Below are 16,227 nucleotides of genomic sequence, written 5' to 3'. Positions count from 1 at the left end.
CAGACCTATAATATAGTTGCCTGTCTTTGTCCTAATTACTTTGCGCCTTAATTTGTCCCTGTCTTCGATATCGCAACCATACGAGTGAGCAATTCCAACGCTGCAATGACGGAGAGTGTTTGCAGAATACTCAAGTGTTTGGGAGGCCGCTGTCCGCGAGACCACCATCCGGCATACACTTGAGGCCTGGAGGTATTATGAAGACAGGAAGGATAGCAAACTTTTCGATTACGATACGCCCTCATCTATGATAAGGACTGACTCAAAACTCGACGAAACTTGTGTGGTATCTTCTGTATACATGGAGCTTCTTCCCGTCACCACATTAACATTGACTAGCTAGCTACCACAAGCGCCCAAAATCCCTTGGCGGTGCAAGCGTGGGAGCAAGCCAATACATTCCACGTATCTCACTACGAGGCACCACCTTTGCGTTCGCAGGTGCATGTCATGCGGTGTATACGCCATATGCGCACCACGAAGCACCGCAGCTAGCAAACTCTATGAAGCCTGAGCTCGTATACTATGGCATCAATATGGTCTGCAGTCCTTCATTGTGGTACTGAGCGCAAACACGAAAGAACAATGACGCAGTGCTGTATCGTTGTTCTCTCGTCCTGTGTCTCGTGATTGCGCTCAGTACACTCAGTACCATAATGAACAATTTATCCCAACTTGCCCAACTCGCAGTTTTGTTGAGTTATATTCGCGCAGTCGTACTACGCGCGTCCTGCACTCGGTCGCACGCGTCTACCTTTCATGTTGACGGCGGAATAGTGTGGTACTCTTGGCGGGAACTCCAAATGTGCGCACATGGTTGTCGGCATTGTGCAATGCAGCTACCGGATCGCAGTCCGCGTCGACTGCGTAGAGCGCGTGGAAGACAAGCTGGCCTGGCTGGTGACCGTGGAGACGGAGCTGACGGAGCTGGAAGTGCTGAGCTTGGCCCTGGCTCCTCGGCGCACGTTGCAGAATAGCGACCGGAACAGGTGGTACGTCTTGCGGTTGCACACGAAGGCGTAGAACAGGAACAGGCCCTGAAAGTAGCGCACGTTGAAAGGTGCGCTGCTATCACCATGTCATAACACAGCCACCAAGGCCGGCGCCGGGGGAGGGGGGGTTGCCCCCATTCAACATTTTCGCCTGCCCTTCTTTTGTCCCCACCCCTCCCTCAAGAGCAAACACAGTCAAAACACAACGCACAAGTTCCCCGGCTCCCTGCTCTCCTACTCCCACCCAAGACTCATGGCGCCGCCCCTGACAGTCACTGCGAACGGCAAAGAGGTGGAGGGAACAAAGAAATGAGAACACATCTGTAAATGGTAATATTTCTAGCTCTCATGATATTTACGAACTCCGCCGAAGAAAACCCCATTGGATCTTGCTCTGTGCTACGTCGGGACGCCGATACTGATGTATATCACGCCGATGTATATTGGCGTGCGCACAAGGGGGGGGGGGGGTAGCCAGGAGCCCCCACCCCCACCCCTATTCGCCTAGGAGGGGGGCGCGCAAAGTCAGCCCCACAAATTGACATAATAGGGAAGGGGGGACGCTGCGACTTGGGGGGGGGGGGCGCAATGTCAGCGCCATACATTGACATAATTGGGGGGGGGGCGCTGTGACGAACCTTCGCCCCCCCCCCCTCCCCTGAAGGGGGGTACCCCTTGGAAAACAAGTTGACAAAAGTGAAAGTGTCAACCTTTAGGTGTCATTAGGACACCTAAAGGGGCCGTATTCGCGTTGATATGTAGCATGTATTCGCACAGCGAATACGTACAACACTGCCATTTCAATATTTAATTCCACACAAGAGACACTAGGCCAGATTTCTTTGAAAACTCTATACTGTCTTTACTTTAATCATAATACGTCGTCTTTTTACGAGGAAGAATCGAAATCGATGTTTCATTTTTCTTTAAATTTGGCCCCGTAACACCAACGCCGGTGTATATATAAGTCAGTGACGTCAAATATTTCTATTGTTTTACCGTATTTTGGCCATGTTTGCCCAATGAGTCCATGAAGCTTGTCATATTGTTTTTGGCTCCTACGGAACGTGATTATACAATTAATTATTTTTACCGACGACGTAGGCCCGTGCAGGTGACCTCAGTATCTGTGAAAAACGCTTCTGGTACACTCTATCTGTGAGGGCGCCATGTCAGCCCCATACCTTTAAATAGTCATCCCTGCACCGTCATTGTTTAAAGTGCATGGTTATGACCCTGCAGGTTTTTGACCATAACGGCGGCCGAGGACCCCCGATGTTGCGTTCCAAGAGCTGCTTGCTTCTCACATTTGCCCCCAGAAAGCCCGGGACTAAAGGCAGGCCGTTCTGAGATGCACATCATATCGCTTCATTTTCAGCCTATGCATCTTGACTAATTGGTTTAGGTCACTTGAACGCGAATGAAGTCAATGACCAGTGCCATGCACGCAGCACACATACCTGCAGCGTGTTGCAAACAATGAACAGGTAGGTGAAGGCTGTTCTCGCAGCTTCAGAGCTGCGCACAAAAGCCGCGACGAAGCCGAACACCCACGTCAAACCCATGCCGGTTGCCATGCGCACGTACGTGGCAGCCGTCGCCGGACCCTTGTCGCTATGGCGGCGCAGGACAGTGCCCGGCTTCTGCCTGCATCAATACGCGACAAGAACAAGTTCAGCAGAGTTTCTCGATATACGAGTTACTCATCACCACTATTATCACCGGCCTCTTTATGCTCCTGTAGAGCACCAAGTTAGGCTAGTTGGTGGAAGTTCGTTTAAAATCGTTTTAACTGCGCTAGAAACACGGACAACAGACGACGTGTTGTCTTCTCATCATCCGTTGTCCGCGTTTCTAGCGCAGTTAAAACCATTTTAAGATTATCTTTATGCTCTGTTCATTATAAGGCGAAAACCTCATGTAGCGGACCTCATGTCGCAGGCATAAGATGCGTCTTATGCCTGCGAATTTCCCAATTTCATCACATGAATTTTTTTTGTCTATATTGTTTGCACTTCCCTTCCCGTGGCATAGACTCTGTCTGTGACTGCAACAGACAGCCGGTTATCCGCCCCACGCATGCATGGTGGCCTGCCCAGTCCGTACTTTCTTTCCCATCCTAACGTCATGTATGACATTGGCTAGCTTCCCCCGTTTAATACCTAATCACATCGCTGTATTCTGTATGGTAATTCTAATTGCGCCTAACATTGTTCGTTCATTCGATCGCTGCGCGGTCCTTCCCAAGCTTGTTTGTTAACTAACCTCCAAGTTTCTGCCCCGTACGTTAGAGCACTGGCAGAGCAGACTTCAATGACTGCGCACTTTTTAAGTGAACGGCAAGCTTCATGTCATGACCTCGCGATGGTCGCATGATCTTCAACGAATTTTGTGTAGACTTCTTTGCCATGGTGTGTCCCCTAAGAGAATGTAGACGAGCCAGCGGAAAAAAGAGGCGTTCATTGGGGGGGGGGGGGGTATAAATCCTTGGCTTTGTACTTGCAACCAAGCGCCTCATTTGGAGAGAAAGAGAAGAGATATAAAAGGAAGCTAGCTAAGAAAGACAGGGAGGTTAACTAAACGCACGTCCTGTTTGCTACCCTGCACTCGTGGAAAGAGATAAAGAGTAAAAATAGAGATATAATGGAAGAGAGAGTGAACACCAATCGTGCTACCTCAGCTTTATTGGAATGGCAAGTCCATCGCTCATCCTTTGCACGTCTAATCTTGTAAGCGCATTTTCGTTATTTCATTTTTTACTTTTTTTCTTTTTTCTTCGTTATCTTGTTTTAAAAACGAAAGCGGCGGAAACGTATTGCATTGGCTTGACAATCGCGGCTCGTTACAAGCCACATCGAACCTGTGCGGAGACACATGTCGCGCCCTGCATGGCATTAGGATCGACCCACCAAATCACGAGCTATTGCACTCCATCCAGGATCTGTCAAGTCTACGCGGCAACAGGTATGATAGCGTGGTGAGTTGGAACTGATTCATCGTAAATAAATAGCTCGAAACCGGCAGAGACAAAGTAGCGTCACTCACCCTGTGTGCACGGCAAGCAGCCGTACACACGCAGACTTAGTGGAAGAGCGAAAGACAACGTTGCGAGGCCTCGTGTTGCACTTGATATCGCAGAGTCACGTTTACTTCAAAAGACATGGTGGAGTTATTAGTATATGCGCGACAGAAACATATAACACAGCGTAACATATCCCAGAGCTTAGAAAAAAAAAAAAACCGCCAGTCAATAGTGAGTATCGATATCGCACGTGATCCATCTTCTGTAGGCATACGAGCATCACTACAGAGCACGATCGTACGGTCCAATGTACAAACAGTTTGTGATACTACGCATGCACTGTAACTTTAATACTTTTGACCATGAGGGTCGTTGAAGTAAGAATTTCATGAAACGCGGAAATCAACATGCAGCATGTAATGTATACAGGGGTGGTCAAAAGTTCGCAGGCCGCTTTCCCATGTATTACTATGGCAACGTCGACTGCGAACTTTTGACCGCCTTCCCCCTGTACATGTCATAACACATTCTACGTTACCACGTGAGCAGGGCATGCTTACCTGGCTACACTATGCACAGAGTAGACGGTCATGACATAGAAGACAAAGTTCAACAACAGGAGTACGGCAACGGGTACGGCGAAAAAGGCAAGCGCGGACAGTTTGTTGACGATCCAACAGACGCCGAACAACCCATACGACGGGGAGAGGAAGGTGTCGAAGTAGTCCAGTGCCAAGCATGCGCCCACGATAGCAAGCGGCGTGCCGAAGGCGTACAACATGTAAAACGGCAGGTGGCGGGAAACCCTGCGCGTGCCACCCATGGAGCTGCCACTCGTCCTGAACGTCTTGTACAGGTCGTAAGCGAGCACGTTCATCCAGAAGAAGGAGTTGATGACCGTGTAGTGGCACACAATTGCCGCAGCTCTGCAGGCAGCGCCCTGTACGGACTGGCGCTGACTCAGCAGGAACGTCAGCTGCATGACGAATAGCGAACCGGTCAGGAAGATGATGTTCCATCCAGGAAGATTGCGAAGCTCTGAGAACAGCGAGTAAGTGGTTAGCACGAGCACGAGACACAGTAACGAGATGGCACTCAGCACGAGACTGACGAGGGCCATGATTGGTCCATCGAACAGTTGGCCGCGAATTCTGAGTCCCTGTCGCAGTTCGTCCAAGCATAGGCATACCTTTCCTTCAGGCATGAGCTGGTAATGACGGCACGTGACGGAAAGAGGGCCAGGTCCCGCGTAAAGCATGAGCGTGTCGTTCTCGAATATCTTCACCTGTGTCGTGTTGAAATCGACGCAGGGGCATGACTTGGGAAGTCCCGTTCCGCGGTCGCACACGATGACGATGCTGTTCGTAGTCACTGGCGACTTCTGGTCGCCGGTGACTCGTATGAGCACGTTGGCCACAAAGTCGCCCGCCTTGAAGGTTCGACCGGTCTTGTTCACGTACACCTTGCCGATGCCGGTGCCATTCTCGGTTCTGGGCAGGAACACGAATTCGTCGTTCCAGTACTCGCGCCATATGCCTCCATCCTTTTCGCCGCACCAGTCATCGAGGACAAGCGGCTTGGATCGCACGCTGCTCACCGCCGCCGTCGTGTTCAGTTCCTTGAGTAGAATCGAGTTAAGGCTGAAGCTTCCCGCCAGCGAATCGATGATGGAGCTTATCGATGGCTCAAAGTCGTCTTTCGTGGGTTCGTAAAGGTCGAAGTGAGTGATCAACGTTGCCGGGGAACCGGTACTGTTGGCAGGGTCTGGTACGTGGCCGTCTTCGTGCACGTAGTCTCCCTCTTCCACTACTAACACGTTGTCCGAGTCTTCTAGGTACTGGTGCACCTTTTCGGGGTCCCAAAGTATGGCGACAGCCATGTTCTTTATTCTCTCATTCGATATGTTGTAGTGTTCGACGAAACTGCTGGTGAGGGACTGCTTCAAGTCCTCCATGCGTACTTCGGTTGAGCGGTCCAGGCTGATGTTCATCACGACTGTAATGCGACTGTAGTCAGCGCTTCTATTTTTGAAGAGGGGCGCGTTCGTTACATTATTTTCTGTAGTGCCCTGCGGTTTCTGTATGCACTTCGAGTTTACCAAGGTGAACTGAGTGCCGCAGTAAAGCTGACGGCAAAGTTCGGCGAAAGGATCCCAGATGAACCCTTCCTTACATTTCTGTTGATTGCGCATCATCGTTTCTTTACTTTCAGATGAGAACTTGTACTTTTCCACTCCGTCTAAACCGAAGTTAAGGACAATGGAAAAAGCCGAAGGAATGTCATCCGTGGCCTCGTAGCTCTTCTCTTTAGTCTCCTGGAACAGCGAGCTCGCCATTTCCTTTTGGCTGTAGGTCGCCACGCCGCCGGGACAGCGAAGATCTGGTACATCGCCATTGCAGAGGGCACAGTAAGCGTTCTTGTAGAGCTTGCGCTTTCGGTTGGGCTTCTGGAACGATCTCACGGGGCCCTGAAACGCCGCGCACAGGTCTTCCAGGTTCCTGCCCGTCGAATACCGTTCTCCTAACTTTGCACGTGCTAACGGCCTGCACGCAAGTCCTGACAAAGTAGCGTGTCGAATGGTTCCCACTTTCCGCTTCCGTATCGTCCAGCAGACCAAGTGGCACGGCGTTGGTCGCACCGTTGCACCGAGCGCGCGCGTCGTTCGCGTAGACGATGCCATCATCGCCCAGAACCTTGACGTCGTCTTCCTCATCGTCGCTGTTGAGTTCTACACCATCGGGACACGTAGACAAGAAGAAGAAGGACAGGTCTAGCGGAAAATCGGTTTCGTAAACGCACGGGGGGCGAAGCGAGGACTGCTCGACGGCTAACGGATCCAGCGAACAGTGTCTTTGCACGTCGACGCAGCAATCGCCGTATTTTACGCAGGAAGGGTCACAGTGGCACGTGTACTCCTCCTCGTCGTACGAGGGCTCTCCGCAACGGTTCTTGCACGAGTCGGTTAACGGACATCTCGGCGGGAAAAGACCGCTTTCGCCGGCTTTACTGACGCTTGTAACGTTCGGTTTTCGAAGCAGGAAACTCGAATCACCTGGATGGACCTTCGAGGGCTCTCCGACGTCCTTGCTGAGCGCGTTGGCGTAACAGACGGTAGAGGCACCCCAGTTTGGCCACGTGACCAGTACGACGAAGGTAATCAGAAGTGGTGTCGAAGAAGCACCCGAGACATGCTCCTCCCCCAAGGTCGTCAGTGACGGTAGTTTCCTCCGCATCTCCTGCCTGTGCTACAGTGAAGGTTGTTGCTGTGTCTTCTCTGAGCGGTGTCCAGGTGTTCCGGAAAACGGCCCAGGTGAAACATTTGCCGCAGCGATAGATCGCCGTCACTCTGTCTATCCTTCAGGAAAAGTACCGACTTCGTAGCCAGGGGTCTCGCGGAGGCGGATCTTCGTTAGCCGTTGTCAAGTGCATGACCCTGAAATGTAAAAGAAATCACCGTGATTAGAAAGCGGAGCCACAGCTGTAAGTGACATCTTAAAAGTGCCTCTTTATCAATCACGAACCACGACACGGGCTTGTGTACAAAGACATAAGTTAGCGCTTATGTCGTTTTGCTTCCTTCGTCCCTGTCTAAGTGAGCGCTTTTGCACTTTCGTTATGTACCAACAAGCCCAAGCTGCTTTTCTGATTTACAGAGACAGTGATGTGACGGAGTTGTTTGAAATAAGCGCCATACGTGATTCGCCGAGCTGTGTGGCTCTGTGGGCTGAGCTCTCCGTTCAGTGAGTGGTGCTACTGCTGTAGAAGTGCATCGAAGGGGGGCACCGCAGCGCTCGTTGGCTTATCAGCTACCGTGGCAGGTGGTCGCAGCGACACGACTGAGGCGCGAAGGCCTTAATGCTGCCACTCGACTTACTGCAGCAGCAGTCGAGAGGAGCGAGGTATCAATTTATGCACCCTTGATAACAGAACGTGTTACGTGCTCCAGTTATATGTGTCTATTGACGACTCTCCAGCGCGACAATGCCTTTTAGCGCCCTGAGTAGGCCACAGTACGTGCTAGACGGAAGGGGTGTGATGGGATCATTTGGCTCTAAGGACAGGGTAACCTTGAAATGCGGGTGGACCCGGCTCACAAACCCTTCTTTCTTTGCCTTCTTCTTCTTTTTTTTTTTTTTTTGCTTGCATCGAGTATAGGAAAACGCTTTTATGAAGACTGCACGCAGTACGGAAACGTGTGGTTTGAAATAAATGTAGGGCTTAATTCCACACAAGCATAGTGAGCAGTCACAAACTTAAATTTGATGGAAAGCTAAATAGTTAGCTTAGTGCGAGGGAGACCATGAAGATACGTTTCTGATAGTTTGCTTTTTAGTAATATTCTTTTCGTTATTCGTTAAATTCTGCTTTGTTCGCGATTTTTGCCAGCGTAGGCTCTTTTCCAATCCAGGTATACATTAATAATATCTGGGGTTTTCACGTGTCAAAACCCCGATGTGATTATTAAGCACGCCGTAGTGGAGGGCTCCGGAAATTTTCGACCACCTGGGTTTTTTTTTAACGTGCACCTAAACCCAAGTACACGTGCCTCTAGCATTTCGCCTTCATCGAAATGCAAAAGCGGCTGCCATGATCTAACCCACGACTTTAGGGTCAGCAGCCGAACACCGTAACCACTGTAACACCGCGGCAACTAGTTCATGTAGTAGATGCTTATATATCTATTGGGATTACAAAGACTATTAGGCTGGTATTTTGACATGTGGCTTTAAGAAATAAAGAAAGCAGGACACATGTATGCACTCTATATTATTTCATGTACAATCATATACTAGTAAAACACATACACAAATGACAAAGAAGGAACAGGCAGGGAACAGGCCCTTATAATTGGCTACAAGAGGGCCTGCATACATTTTATGCACAATCATATACTAGTAAAACACATACACAAATGACAAAGTGAGAACAGGGAGGGAACAGGCCCTTATAATTGGCTACAAGAGGGCCTGCGTACCTTTTATGCATGAGGGAATGTAAATATGAGCTGACCTGATCGAAGGTTCCTATTCCCGTGGTCAATTCGAGATAGTAGAGATTACGTGCCTACGCTGAAAGCAGTGTAATTCCGCACTGGCACGTTTGACGAGCTGCTACCGCACGATATCGAGACGTGATGTATCGACACAGTCCGCTTTGTCCTCTGCCAGCAAGGCGCGAGAGAATAAGAGAATACGATACCGCTACGACGCATTCCTGTCAGCTGTGAGCGTTCCCAGACCGCGCTCGCTTGTGTATCGGTGTTGTCCGAAGGGGCTCGTTCGGCGTGTGTATATATTGCTGAGGACCGAAGTGGTGTACTTCCCCTGGAGGGGAGGTTGTGTGATTGTTGTTGTGTTGTTTAGGTTGAAGGGATACTAAATAGAAAAACGATTTTTTAAATGCGAAGCATTTCTTAGCGAACTTCTGCGACTTTGAGCGTATCTATCTATCTATCTATCTATCTATCTATCTATCTATCTATCTATCTATCTATCTATCTATCTATCTATCTATCTATCTATCTATCTATCTATCTATCTATCTATCTATCTATCTATCTATCTATCTATCTATCTATCTATCTATCTATCTATCTATCTATCTATCTATCTATCTAGCCGCCTACGACTTTGTGCTCTCCTGGCCGTTTCGTTAATTGGATGTATACCAAAATTGGTGTGTCATAACATGGCCTTATACGAACATAAATGACAGGTCATATCATGAAATCATGACACGCTTGTCATGAACAGCATGATTTACATTCCACGGCCTTTGGGCACCCTGGCCGTTCCGTTAATCGGATGTGTACCAAAATTGGTGTGTCATAACATGGCCTTATCACGAACATAAATGACAGGTCATATCATGAAAATCATTACACGCATGTCATGAACAGCATGATTTACATTCCACGGCCTTTCGGCTCTTGCGGCCGTTCCGTTAATTTCATATATACCAAAATTGGTACGGCGTGACAAGAGTTCATGACGAACATAATGACAGGTCCTAACATGCAAATCATGACGCGCATGTCATGTGCAGCATGGTTTACATGACATGGTCTCGGGGCGCTCGCGGCCGTTTAAATGAAGGGATACATACGAAAACTGGTATGACGAGACATTTCTGTATGACGAACATAACTGGCACGTGGTAACATGAAACTCATGATATGCATGTCATGTACGACATGATTTACATGCCACGCTCATGGCGCACTCGCGGCCGTTTCGCTAGATCGATATACACCAAAATTGGTACTGTGCGATCTGACTTTATGAAGAACATGAATAACAGGTGGTAGCATGAAAACCATGAGAGCCATGACATGTATGTCATGATTTACATACCACGCTCATGGTGCATTCACGTCCGTTTCGCTTGCGTGATGTACACCAAAATTGGTGTTACGCGACACGACAGTGTGACGAACGTAAGTGAGACGTGGTAGCATGAAAATCATGACATGCAAGTCATGTACGACCTGATTTACATGCCACGCTCATGATGCGCTAGCGGCAGTTTCAGTAGATTGATATACACCAAAATTGGTATTGCGCGATCTGACTGTATGAAGAACATGAATGACAGTTGGTGAGATGAAAACCATGACATGCATGTCATGTATGTCGTGGCTTAATTGCCGCGTTCATGATGCACTCGCGGCCGCTTCGCTAGCTCGATGTACACCAAAATTGGTATTGCGCAAAGCGACTGTATGACGAAGGTAAATGAGACGTGGTAACATGAAAATCATGACATGCATGACATGCACGACATGATTTACATGTCATGCTCATGACGCACTCGTGCCGTTTCGCTTGCTTGACATACACCAAAATTGGTATTGCGTGACGCGACTGCATGACGAACGTAAATGAGAGGTGGTAACATGGAAATCATGACGTGCAGGTTATGTATGTCATGATTTACATGCCGCGCTCATTGTGCATTCCCGGCCGTTTCGCTAGCTTGGTATACACCACAATTGGTATTGCGCGACGCCACTGTATGACGAACGTAAATGAAAGGTGGTAACATGATAATTATGACATGCATGAAATGTACGACATGATTTACATGCCATGCTCATGGCGCACTCGTGGCCGTTTCGCTAGATTGATATGCACCAAAATTGGTATTGCGCGATGTGACTGTATGAAGAACATGAATAACAGGTGATAACATGAAAACTATGGTATGCATGCCATGTATGTCATGACTTACATGCCACGCTCATGGTGCATTCGCGGCCGTTTCGATAGCTTGATATACACCAAAACTGGTATTGCGCGATGAGACTGTATGATGAACATTAGTGACAGGTGATAACATGAAAAACCATAATATTCATGTCATGCATGGCATGATTTACATGCTCTACTCATGGTGCACTCGCGGCCATTTCGCTCCTTTGATATACACCAAAATTGGTATTGCGCGATGTGACTGTATGACGAACATAAATGAGAGGTCTTAACATGCGAATCATGTTATGCATGTCATGTACGGTATGATTTACATGCCACTGTCATGGTGCGCTTCCGGCCGTTTTGTTAACGTGATATATACCAAAATTGGTATGGCATGACACGAGTGCGTGATTAACATAAACGACAGGTCATGCATTTATATACCAGAATATGCGTTTCATTGGCATGGTATACACTAGATTGTGCATGCATGCGTTGCATGGCAAACATGCGATATATGGTGGACTAGATGCCATGGCATGAATGATTTCATTTGGCTCAAAGAGAAACAAGGCGATGTATGCAGCTCTTTGCTGGCTGCTTCGCATTACATCGATTCCCACAGTGCGGGGGATCTGCCGAATTTTTCTCGTATTAATATTATTACTTCCACATGATGAAATTTAGGACAGCTGCCTTACAGACACCTAAACTTTCACCTTGTTAAAGATTCGCGCAAAAAAAAATTATTGCTTTTGCGTCTGTAATGTTTGTTGTTGTTGTTGTTCATCGCTTTATCGCTTTTCTTGTAACTAACTGCGCTTAGGTTTCGAAGGCGAGATAACCCGTGTGATGGATTTATGTGGACACACACGCATCATCTACGAAATATCAACGAATAATATAGCCTAGAACATATTTAAAATCATGTTTAAAGTGCACGTCACCCCACTCCACGCGAAACGCGCTTTCGGTGTCCTAGTAAACAACCAACGGCCACCTGCGTCACGAGTTTGTGTTGGCTGCCGCGATTGTTGCTGGCGCTCTCTCCCACTGACTCCTAGCAGACCTTTTCAATGGAAAGGAGGGGAGACTTGCACGGGAGTACAAAGGCTGATGTCCTCGCCTCGGCAGTGCATCTTGGGGGGGATCACGCATATTTACAACGCCTCAGAGGGCATTGTAGCAGCACCAGGAAGCCTTCGTTGAAAAGAGTTGTCGACACGGTGCTCATGTGCACGCGGTTTTGTGTGCTCACGTAGCCAGCTATGCTTACACAGCCACCACCCTGGGTCCTGCCTCCCTCGGCGCTCTCTGAAACCGAAACTGCGACTGGGCGCTATAAAACCGTCTCCAAATAATTAACGGTTGCGCGCTCGAGCAAACGAGCTTTCCAGCCGTGATAAGTGGGTCGTTAACTACTTATCGCAACAGAAAAAACAAGATGCAAAATTTTAGTGTCAGTGCCCCTTTAAGAAAACGAAAATTAGAGAGAGCAGGCCCGTAGCCAGGAATTTTTTGCGGGTTGGGGAGGAGAGTGAGTGTACTTGCCAGGGGCGTAGCCAGAAATTTTTTTCGGGGGGGGGGTTCAACCATACTTTATGTACGTTCGTGCGTGTGTTTGTATGTGTGCGTGCCTATATACGCAAGCAAAATTGAAAAATTTCGGGGGGGGTTTGAACCCCCCCAACCCCCCCCTTGGCTACGCCCCTGGTACTTGCTGAAGGCCTTGAATAAATTACAAAACACCTCTTTTCATTATGTAGCTTCGGTAAAAGGCTCCATCAGAATATCGGGGTGGGGTGTGGGGGGATGGGGGGGGGGGGCTGGTTACGGGCTTGAAAGAGAGCATCTCGGTTAGTGCAAACGGACGCGCCCTGCGGGTCCGCAGACGTGTGTCGCATTTCCAAATTTCTATCAGATGCATAGCTTCAGCGGCAAAGCGGCCTCACCAAACACACCCCTTCCTGCTCCATTCCCCTCCGCCTTCTTTTTGCACAGAACCTCCCTGTCTTTCCGTTTTTCTTCTCCTCCTCCTCCAGATTATTGCTGACTGTCCAACGATTGCGCAATTTCTGCAAATTAGAATTGAACATTTGGCACATTCACTTTGCAGGCGTCTAAGCTTCCCGATAAAGGCTACGCATTTCGGAGTGGTACAATTAATACTCTGAAGTCGAGCGGGTTATATTAAGCAGTGCTGTTAAAGTGAAGCAATGAATCAATTTTGACTGCTAAATTATGCCTTGAAAACTTTACTGCCTTCGGTGTATAAATAAATAAATAAATAAATAAATAAATAATATATATATATATATATATATATATATATATATATATATATATATATAAGTACCTGGATATTTATACATGTGGCAAGTCAGGACTCATCAAAAGAGAGTAAAAGGGCTCTTTCCTTTTTCTTAGAGTGATAGATACGTAAAAGAAGATAAAATAAAGCACAAGATGAAGAGGAGGACGAAGAGAGCGCGTGCCGGTTTATGATGATAATTTCTGTCGGCTTAAACATCTCCGCTGTTAAAAAGCGACGCTAATGCAAGACTTGCCTGAGAGTGGCACTCGCACTGATTGTGTTGGTAAATTTAGAATAACAGAGAGCCGAGCAAGTTGGTAAGTATTCATTCTAAAAAGACAGGGCGTGCAAACACGGACAAAACAAAGAAGGCAGGACGGCTTGGCGGTCTCTACATGGGACTTGCCGGGTGGCGCGGGGTCTCCCCTGCGTCTTCTCTGGACCCCAATAAAGTTTGCATCATCATCATCATCACCACCACAAACGCCGACTAACAACTGAAGAGACGTAGGACAGACTGGAACATAAGAGATCGCTTACAGGGGGCTCACTTTATAATCTATCTTTACATTGTCGAGATTGTAAGTGCACGCGAAAATTCGATGAATGAGCAGTGTTGTATCGGCATAGAAATGAAGATACGCGCCTGATGATTGAAGCATGGCATATCGAGAATAGTGGTAGCGCTTGCGTGAGCCAACCGTCGATTAACTTGCATATCCTCCACGTAGACCCCCACGCGTGCCGGATTGATATATGTTCGCCTGTTGCATGGGCATGCGCAGATAAGTTTTCGTGCCTTCGTTCTTTTCCGCCGTTGTGCATCTCTTCAGTTGTTAGTCGGCGTTTGTGGTGTCCTGACTTCTTTCTTGTGTCTGTGTAATTGCACGTCCTGTCTTTTTAGAATGGTAAATTTGATCGTAATTAACTGTGAGCCATCTTCTTTTCTTCTCGGTCGATTTACTGATCCTTGCCTTCCACCCCCCGAAAGCTTTCTGCCCTTCACTTGGTACTGCACTGCCTCCGGAATCGGCGAACCTATATGACCATGCTGTGATTTCGTGTGTGTGTGTGATCACGTGACGTTGTCTTATGTGACGTCACGATGGCATCATACTGAAGTCGTAATTTTTGGCATTTGTGATGTCATGACGACGTCAAATTATGACACCGCTCTCTCGTTTGATGAGGCATCTAATGCTTTCACCTTAGAGGGGTCCTGCAACACTTTTTCAGCATGGTCAGAAAACGCTGCCGATCGGTAGTCGAGGCTCCTGAGAACACGCGAGCCAAACATTATAGCGCAGTACGTGGGCCGGAATTCACGGTTAATTCTCAAAGCCCGCTAGAAATCGCTCCCTCTTCTCTCTAAAAATGATGTCATATACCCAAATTGCTGTGCCATATACCCAAAGTGCACAGCTGTTGGCTGATTTGAGCATCGTAGGCCGCATAGTTGCCGAGGCCACCGCGGGAGGCCGCTATGGTCAAAAAGACCGTAAAGTGTTCAGGATGCGGAATGGGGCGGAAAATAGAGGTTTGTGAGGATGAGACGACAGAGAGAGCTGACGCCAAGTGTAAGCAATGCGAGTTAGAGGCGAAGATGGAAATAATGATGGCCGCCCAGAATGAGCTCATGGTGAGAATCTCCGAGCTGGAGAAAGCGGTGGCGACAGAACGGGAAAAAACGATGGCTATGGCGGAAAGGCTTAAGTCAGCCGAGGAGGGATTAGCAAAGGTAGACATGCCAGCAAAGGTAGCCACGGGGAACAAGGAAGCAAGCGGCAGCGGGAACAATGGGGCATCGACCCCCACAGTGGTAGGCGCGAAGGGGGAAACAGGTTTGGAAAAGACAGGTGCAAGGGTCACAGGACCCACCTTCCGCGAAGTAGTCTTGGGAACGGGAGGGGACAAAACAACAGCAGTAGCACGCGCTAGTAACAGGTGCAGTGGCCAGGTGCGGGACAGTCCAGCAGAAAAGTCGGATCACGTGATAATCGCCGGGGACTCGAATTTAGCTACATGCGCAGAAGCAGTCAAGGAAAGGGTGAGAGGCGACAAACGAGTTTTAATAGGGAAGTTCCCGGGCCATTGGCTGGGATCAGTGATGAAACAAGCTAACGCAAAACTCGCAACTAAGTCTAATGGGCGTAACCTCGTGATAATCGCGGGAGGTCTAAACGACGTCTTGAGTAACGAATCAGCCGAACTAGCGACCACATTGGCGAAAGGTGTCGATGACATGCGCGCCATTTCCCCCCAGGTGCAGATAGTGGTATGCACAATACCGGAGGTACCGGTGCGTGACGGCAACCTGCAAAGAGCGGTTGTCGACGCAAACAAAGATATGGCAGATGAGTAGAGAGAAAGGCATCGAGGTAGTGGAAATAAACAGAGAGGTGCACAGGTGGGGTGGTTTTCGAAGAGACGGAATACACTTCGACAGGAAGCTTGGCCATGAGGTGGGTTGGCGTCTTGCAGGACGCGCAGTAGCTTTTTTGGGGGGCACGCGGGCCCTTCGGTGCCCATGGTAGCTTGTAATGAGAAAAACAACCAGGGGGACTCTTTGACAGGTAGTATAGCGAAAAAACAGAGAAAAGGTAAAAGAAGGGAGAAGGCGCGTGTTGCAATTAGTTACATTAACATGCAGGGTGGCAGAAAAAAGGCAAAATGGTTAGAGATTGAGGAACAGTTAAACAAGGA

The 16,227-nt window shown here is 48.4% G+C and overlaps 1 protein-coding gene across 1 annotated transcript; it reads right to left on the bottom strand.

Annotated features, from left to right (window-relative positions):
* Positions 1–307: 307 nt before the first annotated feature.
* On the bottom strand, positions 308–9,275 carry LOC119389800 (uncharacterized). Its single transcript, XM_037657181.2, is given in 5 exon segments — positions 308–1,037; positions 2,453–2,639; positions 4,575–6,541; positions 6,543–7,447; positions 9,025–9,275. Coding segments are annotated over 4 exon segments (3,057 nt in total). The 5' UTR covers positions 7,248–7,447; positions 9,025–9,275; the 3' UTR covers positions 308–839.
* Positions 9,276–16,227: the final 6,952 nt, after the last annotated feature.

Source organism: Rhipicephalus sanguineus, chromosome 4 (assembly GCF_013339695.2).
Source record: "Rhipicephalus sanguineus isolate Rsan-2018 chromosome 4, BIME_Rsan_1.4, whole genome shotgun sequence".
Classification (NCBI taxonomy): Eukaryota; Metazoa; Arthropoda; class Arachnida; order Ixodida; family Ixodidae; genus Rhipicephalus; species Rhipicephalus sanguineus.
The sequence above is the reverse complement of the archived record's forward strand: the minus strand, read 5'-3'. Positions and strand labels throughout refer to the sequence as shown.